Source organism: Eptesicus fuscus, chromosome 17 (genome assembly GCF_027574615.1).
Source record: "Eptesicus fuscus isolate TK198812 chromosome 17, DD_ASM_mEF_20220401, whole genome shotgun sequence".
Classification (NCBI taxonomy): Eukaryota; Metazoa; Chordata; class Mammalia; order Chiroptera; family Vespertilionidae; genus Eptesicus; species Eptesicus fuscus.
The window spans coordinates 42,348,158-42,371,663 of record NC_072489.1 but is presented as its reverse complement, the minus strand read 5'-3'; the positions used below and the strand labels follow the sequence as shown (position 1 = coordinate 42,371,663).

General features: G+C 39.9%; 1 protein-coding gene across 1 annotated transcript; it reads left to right on the top strand.

The window, feature by feature from the left end:
- The first annotated feature begins 1,295 nt into the window (after positions 1-1,295).
- Positions 1,296-15,748, top strand: LOC103288471 (cytochrome P450 2C44-like). Its single transcript, XM_008144176.3, has 9 exons — positions 1,296-1,552; positions 3,172-3,334; positions 5,382-5,531; positions 6,474-6,634; positions 7,122-7,298; positions 9,067-9,208; positions 10,153-10,340; positions 14,149-14,290; positions 15,567-15,748. The coding sequence occupies exons 1-9, from the start codon at positions 1,373-1,375 to the stop codon at positions 15,746-15,748; spliced, it is 1,485 nt and encodes a 494-aa protein (XP_008142398.2). The 5' UTR covers positions 1,296-1,372.
- The last annotated feature ends 7,758 nt before the right edge of the window (positions 15,749-23,506 follow it).

Sequence of the window (23,506 nt, the reverse complement as noted above, 5' to 3'; positions counted from 1 at the left end):
GAGAGAGAGAGAGAGAGAGAGAGAGAGAGAGAGAGAGAGAGAGAGAGAGAGAAAGAGATAGAGATAGAAACATCAATAATGAGAGAATCATTGATTGGCTGCCTCCTGCACGCCCCCTACTGGGGATCAAGCTTGCAACCTAGGCATGTGCCCTTGGCCAGAATTGAACCTGGGACCCCTCAGTCCGCAGGCTGATGCTCTATCCATTGAGCCAAACCAGCTAGAGCCATTCACAATTTTTGATGAGAGCATCATTGATCAGCTGCCTCCTGCGTGCCTCCTACTGGGGATTGAGCCCACAACCCAGGTATGTGAACTGGTTCATAGGTCAACGCTCAACCTTTGAGACACACTGGCCGGGCTCCAGAACTTTTTTAATCATTCCAAACAAACTCTGTACCCATTAAACACTGACACCCCATTTATTCCTCTCCTAGGCCCTAGCAACTTCTAGTCTACTTTCCATGTCCATGAACTTAATTTCTCTAAGTACTCCATATAAGTGTAATCATAAAATACTTGTACTTTGTGTCTGGCTTATTTCATTTAGTATCATGTCTTCAAGGTTCATTCATGCTGTAGCAAATATTAGAATTTCATCCCTTTTTATTTTTTTAAATATATTTTTATTGATTTCAGAGAGGAAGGGAGAGGGGGAGAGAGAGAAACGTCAATGATGAGAGAGAATCATTGATCAGCTGTCTCCTATACACCCCCTACTGGGGATTGAGCCCACAACCCAGGCATGTGCCCCTGACTGGAATTGAACCTGGAACCCTTCAGTCCACAGGCCGAAGCTCTATCCACTGAGCCAAACCGGCTATGGGTCTTCATCCCTTTTTAAAAGTGACTAATATTTTATCGTATGTATATATACTACCTTCATTTTATCCATTCATCTGTTGATGGACGTAGTAGACTCTTAACTGATGAGAAACATGATAAAAAATGATGTTTGTGGAAGACGACTCTGACAGTTCTGTTTTTCCAAATCGGATCTCAGGATATATGATTTCTTTTTTCTTTTCAAATTTATCAATTTAATTATTTGAACAGTTTCAGAAAATTATAAAAAAATAAATGCAACTTTATAGTTAATAAATCATTCGTGCTGTAAGAAGAAACGTACATGCAATGAAGATGCTTAGAAAATCCAAAGTTGCAGATTTTGTTAATGAGAGGGAGAGGTCATGAGTCTTTCTTGATCGCAAGCTTCAGCAAAGTATATAAAGCCAAAATCAATTTCCAGGGGGTTTTTTGTTTGTTTGCTTGGTGTATTTTTTTCCAAATCCAAGAACTGCCAAGTCACACCCCTGCACAAGACTTTGCTTCCTAACAAGCATCGAACAGTTCCTCACGTCGAGTAGCTGAGATGGAGCTGCTGGGAATCACTACTCCTGTTTTTATTATTTTTGTCATTTGCCTGGTTTTCCTTTGGGCGTGGAAAGAAGGTCGCAAACGGGGACGGCTACCACCGGGCCCAACTCCCCTTCCCATCATTGGGAATCTGATGCAGCTAAACCTGAAGGACATCCCTGCATCTCTCTGCAAGGTAAGGGGGTTTCATTCTGGGGCGGCCATCTTCAGGAAAGGGGGTCATCTTCATCTTCCGGCTCTGCCCCTGAGACCACTGCAGGCAGGCTGGCTCTCCCACCTCAGTCTTTCTTAGTTTGACTCACCACCGAGGCACTTTGGGGTGTCTGCTTCGTATCACAAGACATACATCCTCTTTCTTTCTGGACTGGACACTTTCAATCAGGGAGTGAGGTATGTTGACCAGAAATATAGGTTGGATTTTAGTGTATAAGAAAATTCTGCAATCAGAACTTACTTTAATTGAAAGGCTTCCAATCCCTTCAACATATAACACTGAAAGGCAAGCCCAGCAAATGTAAAAATGTGTCAAATGTCCTATATGATGATTGTTGTTGCGTCTATTTTACACTAAATGATCTATAGGAGGTGTCGTGATCCTCACTCCCCTCCCCAACATCTCGCTCTGATACAGCCCAGCTCTGCTACCCTGACTGACATTCATTCCTTGGCAAATATGAGAAAAGATTTTATCACCAGCAGTTCATTGTGCAAGAATATATTCTCCTGAACGGCCTAAATGTCTATCAATGGATAAATAAAGAAAATGTGGGGTATCTGTCATCTATCTGCTATCACCTATTCTGTCTCACACACATGGAATATTATTTAGCCTTAAAAGAAGGAAATTCTGCTATTTACAACATGGATGAACCTAGAAGACATTATCCTAAGTAATATATAAGACACAGAAAGACAAATACAGCATGATCTCACGCATGGGATCTAAAATAGTCAAACTTATGGAAGTAGAGAGCAGAATGGTGTTTGAAAACCATACTCCAATTGTTGGCTGTTTGTTTGTTTTTTAATTGTTTAAAGTATTACAAATAGTATTACATATGTCTCCTCCCAGCCTCCCCCACCCTCCGGCCCATTCCCCTCCTCCCCCCGCCCCCCAGTGTCTGTGTCCATTGGTTATGCTTATATGCAGGCATACAAGTCCTTTGGTTGATCTCTTACCCCCTCTTCCCCCCCACATCCGCCAACCCTCCCCTGCCTTCCTACTGAAGTTTGATACTCTCTTTTTTTTCTTGGAAGGGGGGTAAGCAAGGGTAACCTAATGCTATCGTAAATATATAGGTTTCTTCCTTTTTCATACCTGCTTAGTGAGCTCCCCACAACTTCATGTCCTGGCTGCTTCCTTCTCATCTTTAGTTGAACCTTAAATCTTACCTCCTCATAGATTCCTAACCTCTCTGTTTTATTAAGTTTTCCCATTATCATCCAACATAGTACACTCTATCACTTGCATAGAATTATGCTCAGTTTGTATTGCAAATATCGTTTGACAGTTTGCTGCCTGTCACTTTCACTAGACTCAAAACTCAGTGGGGGCTCCTGGGCTGTACACAGCGTCTGACACAGCACAGGTGCTTAGTAAATATTTGCTTAATGGTTGCATATTATAAATGAAGGGAAGGGTGAATCCATGACTATACCCTGGGTTAAATTTCTAAAATGCAGTGGATGGGGCAAAGTCTAAGCTACATATAAATTATTACTTAATTTCTACCCAAGTCTCCAGTGGAGAGATTTTGCAATAGTGTTTACACAACTGCTTGAATCTTTTTCCAGTTAGCCAAAGAGTACGGCCCTGTTTACACGTTGTATGTTGGACCCACGCCCACTGTGGTCTTACATGGATATGAGGCGGTGAAGGAAGCTCTCATCGATCAGGGTGATGAATTCCTTGGCAGAGGACCTATTCCAATTATTTCAGAATTCCAAAAAGGACACGGTATGTTTCAAATCCAAATGTGGGTTCATTTTCTTTAGCAAAAAATGACTAACAATAAGTGTCTGAACTACACCAAGCAACTGATTAGATACTACAATACTGCAGTGTAATTTTGAGTTAGTGCAAACTCCATAGGTTAAGGGCGTTATCCCCCAAAACACTAAGCTCACTTCAGTTGCTAGCCGCAAGTTCAGGGGTTCCCAGCTCATCCATACTTCTGACCAACTGGTGAAAAATTCAGGGGTTCCCATGACCACCTCCGGTTTGATAATCGGTAAAATAATTCACACAACTCAGGAAGGTGCTAGCTTGTAATTACAGTTTTATCATATGAAGGATGCAAATGAAGAGACACAGAGGGCAAGGTTTGAGAGGGTCCCAAATGCAGAGCTTCTGTTTCTGTGTCCTCTCCCTAGAAATCAGAATGTTACCCATTGATGTGTTCCCCAACCAGGAAGCTCACCTGAGCTTTGGTGTCCAGAGTTATTATATGGCCATGATGGATTGTGTCATTGATTACATGAGTGAACTCAATCTCTAGTTCTACTCCCTGAAAGTTGAGAGATCAGTTGATAGCCTTCGGTTCAAAACCCCAACCTTCTAAATCCATAGTTGGTATTTCTGGCACAGCCAGCTTCATCTTTGTTTTTATTTTTATTGTGTAATACTTGATATATGTAAAGAAATCTATGTAATATATACCTCAAAACCACTTAAAATTATAAAATTGCAAGTCCCGGAGAAATGTAAACTTAATTCCATTAAAGAACAAAATTCAACTGAGTGAAGTTGAAGCTCTCATTGGTTTTATGAAGCTATTCATGTATTGGACAACATCCCATATATCAATGAGGAAGACCTCTGAGAGGTTGTACAAAATGGAAGGTTTTAATAGATGGGTGTGGGAGGGGAGTTAATAGCAAAAGGAAAGAAATAACTCTTTTTAGGACAGGTCGCCTATTTTTTTTGGAGAAAGGGAATGGCAGGAGTTTTATCATGCAGATTACCTTGCTGGAATAGATCAGGAAATTCTGTGCTGATTGGTTTAAAATTCCTCTCCTGGGAGAGGCTGAAACTGCAGTCAGGTTATTAAGTTTTGGTTTAGTGACTGGCTTAGCAAAAGTGACTCCATTTCGGCCTGTATTTCTTTTATTAACAATTCCCCCCTTTTGATCAAACTTCAGTCTGAGAGATACAGTCAAAGTGTCAGTCATTAAGTGCCACTCTCCACTCCTGCTCTGTGGTTATGCGAGCTTTTATTGATCCTCTGTGTGATATTCACAGGTCATGATGTTTTTGTTTAACCCATGTGATACTCATAGGTCACATCTTCAGGTTCATAATCCTTAAATAGGTGTTGGTGTGTGTTTTGATATTCCAGTCTTAGTAGATCATTTGCTTAGATCAGTTAGCAGCAGCAAACGTGCATTGACTTTTGAGAGGACACAACATGCCGATGAAACTGATGGCACATTAGGAGAAATATGAAATTCAGACTAAGTAACAGGTTTTGAACAGAGGAAGAAATTAAAAAGCATTGGTATGGGACATACTGGGTTCCTTTGCTCCTTTCTTTCTTCTTATTCAGATGAGGCTAACATTCACTGTAGTAAATTCATGGAAGAATATGATCTAAATCCTATATTGCTTTGCTTTGCTTATCCTCTCATAGAGAAAAATCACAGCTAGAACCAAACCACAAGTTGGGGGAATATGAAGTATAAAAACAGACACTCAGGAAAGGAGTTTGTGAGAACACATACCACTTTTGACCATTTTTAAGAAAACCAGACAGAGGGCTCTCCCACATTTGGGAATGTTTTCCACTGGCCAATGAGTCCCTTGCCCCATTCCATCATCTCTGCCCCCTGTTGACCAGAGCATGGGTTCTCTTTTCTTTGTGACCAATATTTCACCCAAACCCCGAATAGGTTGTGCTTTTCAACTGCCATTTGCTGAATCCCTGCTAAGGGGCACTGGAAAGAGATCAGCTTTAAGGAAAATCCCACTCTGTGACACCAACGTTCCTGCTCCTTGCTTTTCCTAGGAATCCTTTTCAGTAATGGAGAGACGTGGAAGCAAATGCGACGCTTCTCCCTCATGACCCTGAGGAACTTCGGGATGGGGAAGAGGAGCATCGAGGAGAGGGTCCAGGAGGAAGCCCAGTACCTGGTGGAGGAGCTCAGAAAAACAGAGGGTGAATTCCACTGATCAACCCTTTGGGGGCAAGAGGACTTCCTGCACACACCGCCCCAGGCAAAGCTCCTCCTTTGGGAATCACTCCGTGGTCCACAGCCTGCTCTATTTAATAGGGAGCTGGCTAGGAAAAAGGGGTGGGAAGAAGGTGATGCAGAGCTTTTCGTTAGGACTCTCACGACCTTTAGTTTGGACTCATTTCCCAACTTCAGCACTTACTGGCTATGTAAATTTGGACAAGTTTCTTAACTTTTCTAAGATGCACTTTCCACATCTGAAAAATGGAGCTAAAAAAGTCAAACCTCCAAATGAGAGTTAAATAATGTAGTTTGCAGGACAATTACACAGTATCCAGCATGTAAATGCTCTATAATATCACTTGTTGCTCTTATGACTATGAAAGTACTGTATTCATCTACCTAATAAAAGAGTAACATGCTGATTGACCGTACCTTTGTGACACCCACCAGCCAATCAGGAGTGAGTATGCAAATTAACCCAACAAAGATGGCAGGTTAATTTGCATACACAGGTGCCGAGCAGCTGGGGGCGGGATGCTTGCATTGTTGCCATGGCGAAACACAGGCGTTCTGCACCACGCCAGCCGCTCTGGGCCTCTGGGCAGCATGGGAATGTGGAAAGGCAGCTCTGGGCCAGAGCAGAAAGGCGGCTCCGGCCAGAGTGGAGGCAGTGCCAGCAGCTAAGGGAAGGAAGGCCCATTCTTGCACGAATCTTCGTGCATCGGGCCTCTAGTATAATAATATAATCGATAGTATTAGTAGCATAATGTAATACTATCTAGTATCAGCATTATTAGAAGGTGTTTACATCCTAATTTGGGGAAGTTTAGAGGAAATACATCCTGTGTATAAATCTGAGCAGGAAGAAGGTACTGTTCTTGATGAAAATCCTAATGTTAAGAGTTGTTCGTTTCTCATGTCAGCTCAGCCCTTTGACCCTACTTTCATCCTTTCACTTGCTCCCTGCAATGTCATCTGCTCCACCCTCTTCAACGAGCGTTTCCAGTATGACGATGAGAAGTTACTTTACCTGATGAGTTTGTTAAATGAAAATTCTAAGAAATTAAGCTCTCCATGGATCCAGGTAAGGCTGAGGCTGCATCTGTACTTGTGGTTGATCTCAGTGGTCCAGGCTATGAGCTCACCTATTCCAGGAACAAGTGTTGATGTCAGCATTCATTGTCACCTTCCCTCCACGTATGTCAAGTAAATGGGTGCAATGGCAGTTATCCCAGCACCATTGGACGTTTGCCCTCTGCTTGCCTCTATGGCTTTACCCACACAAAAGGGGACAGATAAAACATCCTCAGTTGCCTGTGTTTCTTTTAAGGGCCTTGTGCCCATTTTCTCCTGTATGACTCAGGGGTTGGCCAAAGCTGGGATGAGCAAGGAGATGGGCAGGGGCCGCTCTCCTGTATGTAGTGATTGTCCTCCCTTCTCTTCTGCTTGGAAGTTGGAGGAAGGGATTCCGTCTGGCCAGACCACAGAGAGGGTTAGGCAGTCCATTCGGAGCTCTGCTTCCTCTTAACAAACTGAATTTCCAGTGTATTTCCCCCTCCCCCCATTTTCAGATGTACAATCTGTGGCCAAAACTCATAAAGCATCTCCCTGGAGAGCACAGATCATTTTCCAAAAGGATGACAAATGTTAAAAATTTCATTCTGAAAAAAGTGAAGGAGCATCAGGAGTCCCTGGATCAGAATAACCCTCGAGACTACATCGATTGTTTCCTCAGCAAGATGGAGCAGGTACTGTATGCGCTGTCTCTCTCCAACACCGTATCTTACCCTCCCATGGGAGTGCATGAGAGCACGGTCACACCATGGAGGTAATTCTTGATTTTTATGGCAATGTGGCACACTATTATCAGTACTAATAGAACTTCCTCTCCACGTCTATTTTCCTGTAAGATAACTATCAATAGAAGTTTTTTTGAAGTGTTTCTGCTTTCCTATAAGTTTTGTTTCATTCTGTTTTAAATTAAGTTAATATTAAATTTCTATACTCTTATTGCATAATAGATTTGGCTTATGCTAAGAATTAAATAAAACAGTGGAATTCATCCTAGTTAGTGAAATTATAGTTAGAACATACATAAAATGTATGTTAACATTTCCATTTTCTCCCTAACTCTCTTCAGCAGCAAAGACTTGTAAAAACTAATTGAACTGTCCTGGCTGGTATTGCTCAGTTGATTGAACAGTGTCCCATGCACTGAAGGGTTGCTGGTTGGATTCCTGGCCAGGGCGCATGCCCAGGTTTCAGGCTCGATCCCTGGTCAGGCTCAATGTTTTGCTCTCACATCAATGTTTCCCTCTCTCTCCCCCTTCCTCTCTCTCTAAAAATCATTAAAAATGTTTAAAACAACAATAACAACAAAAATGAACTGAACTTTCTCTTGTGAGGGACTTTTACATACTCAATATTCTTGATTCCAGATAAAGACAACAAGGACTATAGGTAGGAAACGACAATGTACCTAAAATTTTAGATTTCCACATGCAGAAATAATTCCATTTTGAAATGGATAGAAGGGATGTAGTATAAAGAAACTGAGTGAAGAAAAACGACTCAGAGTTTTAAAAATAAAGCGAATTTAAAAACAAGTACTCTAGTACTTTCCTCAAATTTAAAAACCAATGGTATTAAAATCATCAGCAATGAAAATAATTTAAATATATAGGAATACAGAAATTTTATTAACTAGTGTAACAGCATTAAACATTCAAATGTTCAGTGCCCGTTTTTATGCCAGGTGTGCGGGATACATCCACGAAGACTTAATCCCTATTATTTTTACTAGAATCATTTTAAAATAGGAAGCTCACTCACTGTTGTTAAGTCCTGGATCAATTTATTGTCTACACACTTTGTAGACCCCATGTAAAAAATTACGAGTAAAAGTGTCCTACAAGTACAGTCTTCATATTAGAAATGCCATTATAATGATGAATGACATATGGGAGAAGGTGGGGCTGAGAGCATCTAAGTCAGTGTAAGTGAAGGAAACAGACCAGTTATAAATCAGTGCTTTCTCTACATTGTGTTTGCATAGAGTGTATCATCTGGTCTTTTTCATTAAATATAATAAATATAATATAATATAATAAAATAATATAATAATATTAATAATATAATAATTAAATATAATAAAAGAAGATACCGTTCACTGAGTATTTGTATATATGAGGCTTCCACCCATTAATTAACTCTTTTCATCTTTATAATAAGCCTATGGAGCATGTTCTATTTTTTTTTTTTTTTAAATCTCCATTTCACAGATGATGAAACTGAGTAGAGAGTAAAGTAACTTGCCCAAGGCGCACATCTGTTCATTGACTAACCTGGGATTGAACCTTGGAGTTTTGATCCACAACTGACTTTTTTCTTTTTCTATCCACTACATGACAGTGCACAAAATGAAGCCTATTACTAGTAAAGGGGTGTGATTATGGAGCTCTGATAAGCCATTGCCTTCTTTTTAACTCCTATAGCCGTTAACTCTACCATCTACAGGAGAAACACAACCCCATGTCTGAATTTGACTTGGAGAACTTGGCAATCTGTGGATCCAACTTGTTTGTGGCAGGAACAGAGACCACCAGTTCCACCATGAGATACGGGCTCCTGCTCCTCATGAAACATCCAGAGGTGGAAGGTACAGCCAACATTTCAGGGATCAGGGCACTGGGCGGGGGTGGGAAGATACTGCTGACAGCGACTGCTTCGCTTCCTCTGGGCTGCCTTTAGAGCACCATGCAAATGGCCATGTATGTGGTTTTGCTTTTGTAGATGAGAACTCTATCTAATAATGCTGATAAGAAAGAAGCACCTTTAAGAACTGAAAGGCTGTTGTTTAAATTGGAAGCAGAGGAACTTCTGAACCTGAGTCTTATATATGAGATGCAATGCCGAAGAGTAAGCCCTGTTTAGATGAGGGACCAATGCCGGATGCTCATCCTAGGCCTGTCAATACCTGGCTGTGTGACCTCAAACAAGTCATTTAATCTTTCAGGCCCCTGTTTTCCCAACTTGAAAATGGACCCTATTTCCAAAGGGGGTTTTTTAGCTGTGCTATAACAACATTCAAAAATGAGATTTTGGTAGGTTCGTTTTCTCAAGCGCATTTCAGAGCACAGGCCTTATGAGCCAGTGTTTATACTGCTCAACAAAATGGTATTTACCACCCCCCAGAACTTGAAGGAGACTGGGTGAAGGTGGCAAAGGAGAAGCTCCCACTAGAGTGAGGATCCAACATTTCCCCCTACAGCTGCTTTGCCAGGAATCATGGGCTAAGCCATAATCCCTGCTACAAAGGTCCTTGCCTCACCTGTACATGAGAGCAAACCAATGAAGCCAGGAGGCTGAGGACCTAGTGAATCCGGCCTTTATGTTTCCTTCAGCAAGTCTCTGGCATTTACAGCAAAATAGAAAAGAGAAATTCCACCAGGAGCAGAGCAATGGGCTGTGTAACAACAAGTCTTTGACATTGGGAACCTTTTCGAGGCCATGTTCTGTTGCACATGGCAAGCATTTCGGGTAATTTCCAGGTACCCAGGGAACACATCGCTTGAGTGGCATTCATGATTCATGTCTCTGCAGCCAAAGTTCATGAAGAAATTGACAGTGTGATTGGACGAAACCAGAAGCCCTCCTTGAAGGACAAGATGAAGATGCCTTACACAGAGGCTGTGTTGAATGAGATACAAAGATACATCTCCCTCCTTCCTTCTAATTTACCACATGCCGTGACTAAGGACACGAAATTCAGACAATATGTCATCCCCAAGGTTAGATGTGTCTGGGAAAACGGACCGGGACAGAAGGGGTGGTACGGTCCCTCAGGGGGCCTGTGAGAGGCTCTCAGTTCCATTGCAGGAAGAGAGGCAGTCGTGTGTAATGGAAAGCACACAAGGTCCGAGTCAGATGGCCTTGGTTTGAAACCTGTCACTGCCACGCAGGGCACCCTCAGGTCATTCTGCAGCTCGGTAGCCCTGTCTCTGCCTTCCTAGGACGGGGGAGGCTGACCTGGGGCTTCCAAGGCCCCCTCCTGCTCTCATATAGAATGCATTCTGGGAGCAGTGATTTCCATTAACGAGAATCTTACGGGAACTGAAACCTGATTTTTCAGGATAGATTATAAAAAGGGGGAAGTGGAAAATGTGTCTGTAGCTCTAAGGTAATTAAGCCAGTGTCCATCTTCTTTCACCCACATGTTCTCCTCCCAGAACTTTATGTATAGGACATTGGAGATATTGCTGCTCTTGACGGTTAACATTTGTAGAACACTTAGCACTTACCAAAACGTACATGCTCACTAGGGATGTAGTCAGTCTCCTGTAAGTGATTAGGGGCTTAGGTTTTACATTTAAATAGTTCCAGAGCATAGAAGAGGAAGAAAAGGTGCCAACCTGATCAAAATATTGCAAAACAGAATAAAAATACTACAAAACAGCCACCAATCTTACTTAAAAGTATCAATGCAAAAGTATATTAGTACATTAAGTCTAACAACACATTATAAACCCCATATCACCAACAAATTGAGATCCTTAAGAACACAGGAATGGTTTAACACCAGGAAATCTAGTTTAATAAAATTCACCATATAAATAAAATTTAGGAGAAAAATCATATGATAATCTCATTTGTACAGAAAATGCTTTTGGTAATATTCAATGGCCATTTTAATTAAAAATTACTTTCAAATTATAATTGACATTTAATATTATATTAGTTTCAGTCATTAGTATAGTGGTTAGACATTTATATAACTTACAGAGTGGTCCCTCTGATAAGTCTAGTACCCACCTGGGACCATACATAGTTATTACAATTTTCTTGACTATATTCCCTATGCTATACTTTACATTCCTGTGACTATTTTATAACTGCCTATTTGTACTTCATTTTTTTAAACCCTTAATAAAGTAGGAATAGATGAACATCTCTTTAGCCAGAAAAAACCCTATTTCCCAATCATGCTTATTGATGAAAGATAAAAAGCATTCCTAAGTAGTAATAAAGCAAGGCTATTTACCATTACTAATATTATGCAAGTAGAATTAGAAAAAAATAGTGAGATAAAACATTTAAAAGAAAGAAGAAACTTTGTAAATGATATAATTATACCTGGAAATAAAAAAAAAAAATTAGCCAAAGCACAATTGCAAAAACAGAATTATTCAGTGGTTAGGTACAAATTATTATTTAAAAAATCGATTTCTACCTATGTAAAATAAAAATGATTTTAAAAATATAATGAAGATAAGTTTTCATTAATAAAAACAAGGATAAAATATTTAGGAATAAACTGAACAAAAAAATTCAAGATCTATAAAAAGAAAACTGAAATGTTAATGAGAGATATAAAATGTTTGAATGAATTACAAGATTTATTCTGTATTTGGGTAAAAAAATAGCAGTTATCCCTAAATAAAAAAAAATTATACATTTATGAGATCTCAATGAAAATATCAACCAGATTTTCTTGGAACTAAGCTAGCAGATCCTAAATTTGATATGGAAGATAAAAAAATAAAACATAATCAGGGATAGGTCTTACCAAATGTTAGAATGTAATACAATGTCACAGTTATTAAAGCAGTGTAATATACCTTCTTGAAAAGACAGATAAAATAAATACTAGTAAAGTCTAGAAATAAACTTAATTATACATGAAAACTTAGTATTTGATAAAGGTGTCTTCCCCTTAGAGAGAAAATATGGAATATTCAACAGAGGTTGGAAAACTCTTGGGGGAGTTGGAAAATAATAATAACAGATCCCTGCCTCATATCTTACATGAAACTTTATTCTTGGTGGCTCAAATATACACACTTAGAATATTAAACTGTAGAAGTACTAGGAATAAAAGCAATGACTTTTTTTTGAGAATTTCAGAGTTCTGAAAGACTTCAAACATTGACTCCCAACACCCAAAAAGAGAGGAATAAGAGGGCCCTGTATTTAAAAATCGATAAATTTGGCTATATGCAAATAAGAAAAATCTGCCTGGAAAAATAAACAAAGTTAAAGGGTAAATGACAAACTGAGAGGAAATTTTGCATGGTTCATAAGAGGAAAGGACTAATTACTAGAAAATAAAATGAACTCCTACAGTCAGTTTGAACAAACCCAAAAACCAACAGATGCAGAACAAGAAAAACAAAATTAAAATTTGAGTAAAAATAGTTACAAATGATTTTTAAATGTGTAAAAATATGCTCACACAATGAAATATAATAAAAATAATAATTCTAAAGAAAATTCTTTTAACTTATCATAATATGTTGGCAGGGTGTAAAAGAGCATATAGTTTTGCTAGTGGTATAAATTGGTATAACCTCTATGGAAGACAATGTGGTAATATCTATTAAAATTCAAAACATACATACAACTTGAAGAGTAGTTCCACTACTAGGAAATTATCCTTTGTGTATTTTCTATAAAATAAGAATATTTACTACAGCAATATTTGTGATATTTGAAGATTGGGAAACCCCCAAATGTTCATTTACAAAGGACTTTAAAACTTCCTTTATTTCTACAAAGTGGAATACTAAGCAAGCTGCAGCACACTATAGGATACTACTATTTGTGTGAAAATAGTGGAGGACATATGTGTGTGAATGTCCTTTTTTTAAATCCATAAGATATCTCCCAAAGGATATAGCATAAAATGGTAACAGTAATTACACCAAGAAGAAAACCAGGGGACTTGAGTATAAGAAGAGAGACTTATTTTTACTTTATACCCTTTTGTACATATTTTGGGGGTATTCTATTCCATGTGCATGTACTAGTATTGCCTCTTCAATAATCCTAAAATTATGTTTAAGGACATAGAAAATAAAGTGAAAATGGAAAAAAGGCAGCGTTCACTTAAACAGGTGCTTATGATCAGATAGAACTTGGACAAATTCTAAGTATGCCACTTGCTAAAAGTGTAACCTTAAGGAAGTTATTTTTCCTCTCTGAATCTCGATTTCCTCACTTATACACTGGGAACAAGAAGAGAGCCTGCTCAATACAGTTGCAGTGAGAATTAAATACACTTTATAAACAGCTAGCTAAGCACAGTGGTAGCTTTTAATATTATTTTGTCATTTAAGCCTCACAGAAATCTCTAGATTAGGAGGAAAGCCTGTGTTTTCGTTACCTCACCCCATTTTTCAAATGAGGGACGTGGAGTCTGATTCAGTAGATTCAAGTTTTCATATCCCACTTTCTTCCATTCACACCTGAATTCAGAAAGGAAAAATTGTAGAAAAGTAGACTCTTCGGATTTGAGGCAGCAATTCCAGTAAATGTCATGTCTAGACAATGTGGGTGGCAAACCCCATTTACCAACAATAACGGGTTATCTCACATTGATCACAGCATCACGCTTCTCAAAGAGAATTATCTTATTACTCAATAAGTATTGTATGATAATAGCATGTATAAAATAGCCATAACTCAAGACAGTCACTCACCAGGCAAGCTTAAGAGTGCTCAGTCCTATTCAAAAATCTACTAATTAAGAGTGTTAGCCTTGTTAATGAATCAAGGATAGGCACGATAAAGTACAAGTCCTCTCTCTTTTCTTGGTTCCAGGGCACCACGGTATTGCCATTATTGTCTTCCGTCTTGTTGGACTGCAAGGAGTTCCCCAATCCAGAGAAGTTTGACCCAGGCCATTTTTTGGATAAAAATGGCAGGCTCAGGAAAACAGATTACTTCATACCCTTTTCCCTTGGTAAATACAAATAAATCCATCCAAACCATACACATGCACATTTTGGACAACTTTTTAGCTTCACTGAGATTTTGGCATAACTAAGTAATCCCTGGATGATAGCAAAGTTGATCATGTGAAACCGTTACAGTTTCTGATGTAACTGTGTGGAGCCACTTTAGTCTGTACACCGGGAGGATTAGGGAAGTCACCCAGGGACTGTTTTGTTGTTGGGTGACTGAGTATAATGCCAGTTTTTAAAGAAACCAAAGTCAGTCGAGCCAATTCAAATGTCACATGTTACCAGGTGACAAAGGGACCTGCTTTTGCAGACTCTTATCTGTTGGTTTCCCCTTTGTAATATTGACTTTTCCAAAACAAATGTACAAGTTTTTTTCTTCTTTTAAAATTATTAATGATTATTAACTTTCTGATTCTTAGAGCCAGAGGCCATCAAAGAGACTTGGCGACTTCATATTTTTTTCTTCCCCTCTGAAACCTGAGCCCCACATACCCTTGCCTCTTTTCAAGAGCTGGTTGGCTCCCAGTTACTATTTCCCATAAGGTTATAAAGACAATTCAGGATTGGTCAGCACATATTCTTTTTCCTTATCTTATTCAATCATTTGCTAAGTATTTAAAAGATAACAGTGAAGATGTTTTGTTTCTAATTACAGTGATAATAAGTGTTCAACATAAAAGATGGAAAATGCAGAAAAGCAAAAAAAGAGAAGGAAATAAAAATTACTTGCCATTCCACTCTACAGAGATAACCACTGTTGTCTAAGTATACATAATAGATGTATATTTAAAAAATAAAATTTGGTTCATTCTGTACAATCTTTGGTAATTTATTTTCACTTAGTTTGTTGTGATAAAAGACAGACTGTGGTGTTAAATAATCTTCCACATCAACATACTTAGGTTTCGTTGTGTGAAATGCAGAAGGATTTATTCCATTAGTTCGTATAGGTGGATATACAGTTTTCATCTGACTCATCTATACCATAAATACCAATGCAAGTGACATCCTAATAGATGCATCTCTCATTCCTATGGCTAAATACCCAGAAGGAGGACAACCCAACTAAAGAGGGAACATTTCTTGAGAGAACTTTGATATATACTGACAAAGAATTGGCTTCCAGCAGTTGATAAAGTTCCCTTTTCTGATCGGTGTTTTCCATGGCGCTTAGGGGCATGTTGTATTTGTTGTCTTGTTTGGCATATTGTATTTGAACATGAGCTATTGGATTTGAATCTGGAGCGCACTAATGGGAATGTTTCCTCCTTCCAGGAAAACGGGCCTGTGTTGGCGAGGGCCTGGCCCGCGTGGAGCTGTTCCTCTTCCTCACCACCATTCTGCAAAACTTTTCCCTGAAGCCCCTGGTGGAGCCCAGGGAACTAGAGGCCAAACCCCTGGTTACTGGGCTTCTCAACGTTCCCCCACCTTTCAAGCTGCGCCTTCTTCCTAGATGAACGAACGTCTCTCTTTTAACAATTGGACTCAAAGTAATTGCTTTTCCTCTCACTCCCCAACAGTCTTTCTCTTCATTTTAAATTCTGTGTAGGACAGAAACGCTACTCACTAAAAACCTGATGGACATTTGTTTAAATCTACAAATCCCTTGACAAAAAGGAGCTGGGTCCTGAAAACTCAAGGGCACAAACACGGTGTTCATACCCTGTACAGTTCTCGGTAAACCACGCGTCAGCAGGACCAAGAGCAGGCCCACACAGGCTTTTGTCGGGGCTAATTAGCCATACAGTAGCAGGCGTCCTCAAACTACGGCCCGCGGGCCACATGCGGGCGTTTTTGCCGTTTTGTTTTTTTACTTCAAAATAAGATATGTGCAGTGCGCATAGGAATTTGTTCATCGTTTTTTTAAAACTGTAGTCCGGCCCTCCAACGGTCTGAGGGACAGTGAACTGGCCCCCTGTTTAAAAAGTTTGAGGACCCCTGTAGTAGAGCCTTCACTCTTTCTGTGGCTTTGGACATATGCTGATTTTCTGTTGTTTTTCAAAACAGGGACATTAATATAATAGCCTATGTGTGTGATTTCTATTTCCAATTGAAAGCATGTGTAGGATTTGAACCACATTCACAAAATAAATCCTTACTTCCACAATATATTTTCTCTGTATGTTTGACTTTATTTCAAGTCTCAAAAATTTCTTTCTGTGAGTGATGGCTCTCCACAGTTAGGATAAGATAAATAGATGAAATTAAATGATAACCTATCACAAATCTCTCCCTGCCCCACCCTCATCTATTTGTTGGGACTCAAAGAGTCTTCTTTCATTTTTTTAGAAATATTTTTATTGATTTCAGAGAGGAAGGGAGAGGGAGAGATAGAAACATCAATGATGAGAGAGAATCATTGATTGGCTGCCTCCTGCACGCCCCCTACTGGGGATTGAGCCTTCAACCCAGACATGTGCCCTGACTAGCAATCAAACTGTGATTTCTTGGTTCAGAGGTTGATGCTTAACCACTGAGCCACACTGGCCAGGATCAAAGAGCCTTCTTGCATAAGAAGTCAAACTATGCATAGCCATCCTATTCAGAAAGAGGTGAGAGGTGGATTTGGGGGTTGAAGAGCAAGAGGAGCTGCAAGGAAAGACTGAGCATTCCCAAGAGAGCAGTGACCCAGAAAATAGCTGCACCTACCCCAGCAGTGGCCCAGCTGTGAGCAGCAGCTGCCACAAAAGGATGGTTCAAAAACCAGCAGGCAGCCCCACCTCCAGGGACCCTGGGAGGGAAAGGAGCTTTAAAAGTAGAGCTGAGCTTCTGGGCAAATACCCCAAAGAACTGAAAGCAGGGACTTGACCTGACGTTTGTACACCCATGTTCCTACGAGCATAATTCACAAGAGCCAAAAGGTAGAAACAACCCAAATATCCATTGACAGATGAATGGATAAGCAAAATGTGACTATACATCTATGTACAATGGAATAGTATTCAGCCTCAACAAGGAAGGATATATATTCTGACACATGCTACAACATGAATGAACCTTGAAAACACTATAAACGGTGAAAGAAGCCAGATATAAAAGACCACATATCTTTTGTATGATTCCTTGATATGAAATATCAGAATAGGGAAATCCACAGAGACAGAAAGTGGAGTAGTGGTTGCTTAGGGCTAGAAAGTGACTACAAATGAGCACAGGGTTTTCTTAGGGGGGGTGGTGGTGATGAAAGTATTCTAACATCAGGCTGTAGAGCCTGTGGACTGAGGGGTCCCAGGTTTGATTCCGGTCAAGGGCACGTGCCTGGGTTGCGGGCTCGATCCCCAGTGGGGGGCGTGCAGGAGGCAGCTGATCAATGATTCTCTTATCATTGATGTTTCTATCTCTCTCTCCCACTCCCTTCCTCTCTGAAATCAATATATATATATATAAAATAAGGCTGTAGTGATGATTGCACAACTTCGTATATTCTAAAAACTACTGAACTGTATCCTTAAACAGGTGAATTTTATAGGATGTAAATTATATCTCAATAAAGTTGTCTTTTCAAAAAGTACCTATGCACAAGCACAAAATCATTAATAATTAGCACAATTGTCCTGATAAGTAGAAGCATAATAACTACTAAGTACTCTATGGCTAATGGGTATCTTTTAAACCCTGCCTCAGGGCACACAGCAGTCAAAATTTAGGTTCAAGACAGCATCATCCCAGCTCAAGGCAATCGGGAACATCAGTATGGAATTGGAACAGGCCAGTAAGGGAAAGGGGAAGATCCCAGCACCAGGCATGACCATAACTAGAGGGAAATGGCCCACTTATGGGAAGTGAACAATTCAATCTAGAGTTTCCTAGGGGGGTGGGGAAACTCGGGCTAGATTGAGGCTGACGTTGAGATGGAAGAGAAAGACAGGTGAGATGAAATGAAAGTTATGCATAGGTCCTATGTGGTAAATAGTATTTCTACAAATTTGCAATCACAGCAAGACAGGTTTAGAACAAAATACCTTTGATTTTAGTGATGTCAAATATTAAGTCTCAAAGACCTTACTTAACATAACCCAGTACAAAAAGTTATAATATATTCAGAGTGGTCAGTTCTAGCTCTGAATTTTCAGTGAACTTGCATTCAACTTCATATTTATGGTCATTTAGGATGAAAACCCTCCATAAATTTCCAGTTCTCAGGGCTCTTAGAGACCAAATCCAAGAAGCTTGCTTAGGCTCCTCTTTCCTAAGTATCTTCTCTGTTAGTTTCTAACACGTAAGAATATGTTTGATCTTCAACGATGACCCAGTTGCTCAAACTGAAAAAAAAAAAAAAATGGTCTTAGCTAATTATTTTTATCTTCAGGTCAGTCAGTGCTTGCTTCAGGAGGGACATAGAACAGAATAAAGCTAATAGGTTTTGAAAGCTGATTATGCCTGACATTTTCTAGCTGTGTGGCCTTAGGCAGCTCCAAACTTTCTCTGATCTTCATCTAAAAAAAATGAAATTAGCAACACCTACCTTTTAGGTTAGGGAGTTGAGGATGTATGTATTTTCCCTGGCAATTAGCAGGGGCTCATAAATGATGGCTTTTTTGTTATCAAGTCATTGAAAATTCTACCATAGTCAGTGCAAATTCAAATTTTAACTTTTAAGCCAGTCCTGCTTTTTTTCTGGTCTGTTACAGGGTTTAATGTGAAAATTCCAGGCTTAGTCACTATTCAATCAATTCATATTTGTCATATTTCTCTGATACAATATTGACATGTTGGATTCTTTTATACTTCTTATTATAATATTGAATTTCTCTAAATCTAAGATGCCATCTGTTTTAAAATATATTCCAGTTTCAGAGACTATAACATGTGAAATAAACAGCACCTTAGAATTAATGAAATGTAGTTGCCACCTAGTATGTTTGGACTTATAATCCATCACTGGTCTGCTTAACGGCTGTTCAAAGTCTAAATTATGTTAGTCCTTTCTTTTCAGTGACCAGATTACTTTGAGCCAGACTCTTCCAGTTAACCTCTGCCAGATACCCTGATACCCAATATGACGTCATATCAGAACACACATTGCATTCATTTTTCAAACTCAGAAAGAACCTCGTTACTTCCAGGAAGGAAGATTATACAGGTACAGGCTATTTACAAATTAGGCAACACTGGTACACAGAATGGATTCAGAGTCCATGCCACTCATGCTTTCCATTGGCTAGAGGGCAGTCTGAACCAACATGTCACTGAACCAGTGATGGCCCTGTTGGAAGCAAGGTTAGTGGGGGCATGTGGTGGAGCCGGGGTTACTGAAATCCCATTTAATCATTTCCTGCCCTGTTCTAAAGTCAACAAAATGTCAATGCAGAGGAGGTAGTTCATTATTTGTTACAGCTTTTCAACATGTATTTAATACATGTTATATATCAAGTATAGGGGGAACTTGGAGTCTGGAAAGAAATACAATATTGTCTCTGGTCTTAAGGGCCTTATATTTTAATCAAGGAAGATAACACACACACACACACACACACACACACACCCCAAAAAGTAGAGGAAGCCCCAGACGGATTTCCCTTCTTGGAAACCCCTGGAGGGCTGCATTTAGAGAAAGCGTATTCAAGAATATTTGTTCTGGTTGAAGACAGTGGGAGTGGAACATTGTGAATTGACTTCCAACTTTTGAAACCAACTGAAAGCAAAATAAAAGGTCAAAAAAGAAAAAAGGAACTTCCACCTCCAATAAATAAGGAAGAAGTTATAAACACAAAACTATGAAGAATGACTGACAACTGAAGAGAATTCTGACTTTAATCTGTGAGAACACAGAGCCAACACATCCCTGCACGGACTCTGGGAAAGAGATCAATTTAACTAAAAGCAGGTGTCAGATTACTGAGCATGGATTGAAAAATTACCATTTAAAAATGCAATCTGTGGTTGAAAAACATAGGAGCACACCAATCACCACCCCTTAATGAATTTTGTGCTGTTTTACTAGGGCCATTATTTGGGTTTCCAAGAAGGTAAACCCTTCTGTGGTTTCCTCTACTTTTTGATAAATGCCCCTGGGGCTCCATCCCCCTCATTGTCTTCTTTAAAAAAAAAAATTAAAAAAATATATATATATTAGATTTTTTTTTTACAGAGAGGAAGGGAGAGGGATAGAGAGTTAGAAACATCAATGAGAGAGAAACATCTATCAGCTGCCTCCTGCACACCTCCCACTGGGGATGTGCCTGCAACCAAAGTACATGCCCTTGATCAGGAATCGAACCTGGGACCTCTCAGTCCGCAGGCTGACGCTCTATCCACTGAGCCAAACCGGTTAGGCCCCCTCATTGTCTTCACTAAGCATACCTCACTTTTCAGTAACAGTTTTGGATACGCTGTACACTGCTATGTAGATAGTAGTCATATTTATTGTTTTCTTACTGCCTTGACTAGGATGCTTTCCCCTTCTGTCTATTCCTCGGGGACCTCAAATGCAATCTGTTTGAATCTAAATGCAGCATCTCTTCCCTCAGCAGCTCTTCTTGGGAAATGGCACCACCTGTTGCCCAAGTCAAGAACATGGGAGCCATTCTAAATTCTTCCTTGTCACTCATTTCCCAAATGCACTTGACCTCTGAGCCTCCAAGCCCGCTCAGTTTCCACTCTTGCGGATCCTCATAACTAACTGCCCCTTGTTCTTCACCTCCACTGCCAGAGCCTCAGTCCCGCTCTCATTCATCCTTACCTGGATCTGACTTCCTGCCTGGGTTCAAACCCACCCCATCCCCCACCCCTCCACCCCCCCACCCCCGCACAGGTCACACCATAGCCAGCGTGGTCTTCCTTCAACGCCAGCCACAGCCAATCACATCATGTCAACTTGCCCCTTGCTTCCACAGTTCAGATTCTTTATTGGTTCTCCATTCTCCTTAGTTAAGTCCAAACTTCTCTCCCTCACCCAGGCCCTCATGACCTATGTTTATGATCTTTCCAACGTCAGGTCGCCTCTCTTCCCCAACAGCCCTCCTTTCTCCTCACCACACCAAACCATTTGCTATCTTTCTAAAGCCTCTGTAAATGTTTCTGCCAATTCAAAAAAAAGTATGGTAAAGTACACCAACAGAGAAGAGGTTTTGAACATATATATCCTCTCCTTCCATTTGGCTAACTCCTATTTGTGTTTCCAAACCAAGTCCAGGCATCATTTTCTCTAAACTTTTCCTATCACTTACCCCTGGTCTGATTTCAGTGTCACTCCCTTGTCTTTCAAAAAAACTGTGCATACTTCTCTTCAAACATGGCATCCTATATAATAAAAGAGCTAATATGCTAATTAGACCGAACAGCAGAATGACCCTCCGGACGACCTTCCTGACGAAGCTGGGGCTGCGAGAGCCGAGCCCCTTGCACGAATTTCGTGCATCGGGCCTCTAGTTATGCTATAACTGTGTTGTTGTTGTTGTTGTTGTTGTGTGTGAGTGTGTGTGTTTTAACTTCCTTGATTAAAATATAAAGTCCTTCAGGCCAGAGAAAATATCTTATTTCTTTCTGGACTCCCAGTCCCTCCTATACCTGATATATAACATGTATTAAACACATGTTGAAAAGCTGTAACAAATAATGAACTATCTTTGTTCTCTTGGATAAGGTACTCAGGAGTGAAATTGTTGGGTTGTACAATAAATTTGTAGTTAACTTTTAGGGGCTGTACTTAATTATTTAAAGCTCTTTTGAGATATAATTTGTATGCCATAAAATTCACCCGCTCTAAATATACAATTCAATGAATCTTTATATGTTGAAGAGTTGTACAACCACCGCGACCTAATTTAAAAACACATCTCTCATCCTGAGAAGAAACCTTGTGCTCATTTATAGTTGCTCTACATTTCTACTCCCAGCCCCAGGCAACCTCTAAGTTACTTTCCGTCTCTATATTCTAAGCATTTCATCTAAATTGGGTCATATAATATGTGGTCTTTTGTGTGTGACTTCTTTCACTGAGCATAATATTTTTAAGATTCATTCATATTGCACACTCTATCAGTACTTCACTCCTTTTCATGTCAGTGATATTCCATTGTCTGGCTAGGCCACACTTGGTTTACCCATTCACCAATCAATGATTATTTGGATTGTTTCCACTGTTTTCCACTGTTGTTCACAATACTGCTATGAACATGCATGAGCACGTTTTTGTGTAGACATATGTTCATTTCTTTCAGGTAGATACCTAGAAGTGAAATTGCTGAGTTATATAGTAAGTGCATATTCAATCTTTTAAGAAACTGCAAAACCGTTTTCCAAAGTAGTGGCACCATTTACATTCCCATTGGCAATATACAGGGCAGGCAAATGTAGGTGTGCAGATGTAACACATACAAATAATAAAATAATTAACAAATAAAAATACAAGAATGAACTCTGTTTTGTGTACTCACGACTACATGTGGATTCTAGTGTCTTCCTATTCTCACCAACACTTGTTAGTGTGTCTTTTTTTATTATAGCCGTTCTAGTGGATATGAAATAGTTTTAACTTGCATTTTCTTTCTTTTTTAAATATATTTTATTGATTTTTTTACAGAGAGGAAGGGAGAGGGATAGAGAGTTAGAAACATCGATGAGAGAGAAACATCGATCAGCTGCCTCCTGCACACCCCCAACTGGGGATGTGCCCGCAACCAAGTTACATGCCCTTGACCGGAATCGAACCCGGGACCCTTCAGTCCACAGGCCAACGCTCTATCCACGGGCAACTTGCATTTTTCTTAATGATCAGTGATGTTGAACATCTTTAAATGTGCTTATTAGCCATTCATATCTCTACTTTAATAAAATGTCTATTCAAGTCTTGTACTTGTTTTTAACTTGGGTTGTTTGTTCTAGTATTGTGTTGCAAGAGTTCTTGATGTATTCTGAATATATTACCAGATACCTGGTTTAAAATTGTTTACTTCCACCCTGTGGCTTATCTCTTCATTTTTTCAGTGGTATCTGTTAAAAGATTTTGGGGGAGGAAAGGGACAAGGCAGAGCCGGGCTCCAGAAAGATGGTCTGGCAGCGGCGTGTGCGGTGGATGGACAGGGACCCAGCCTCTCTTTTATTGCTCTTCTTTAAATTACAGCTCAGGGGGCAGCTGAGCGGCAACCTATGAGCCAGGAGGTCACTGTTCGATTCCCAGTCAGGGCACATGCCCAGGCTGCCGGCTCCGTCTCCCCAGAGGGGCGTGCAGGAGGCAGCTCATCGGTGATTTGTCTCTCACCATGGATGTTTCT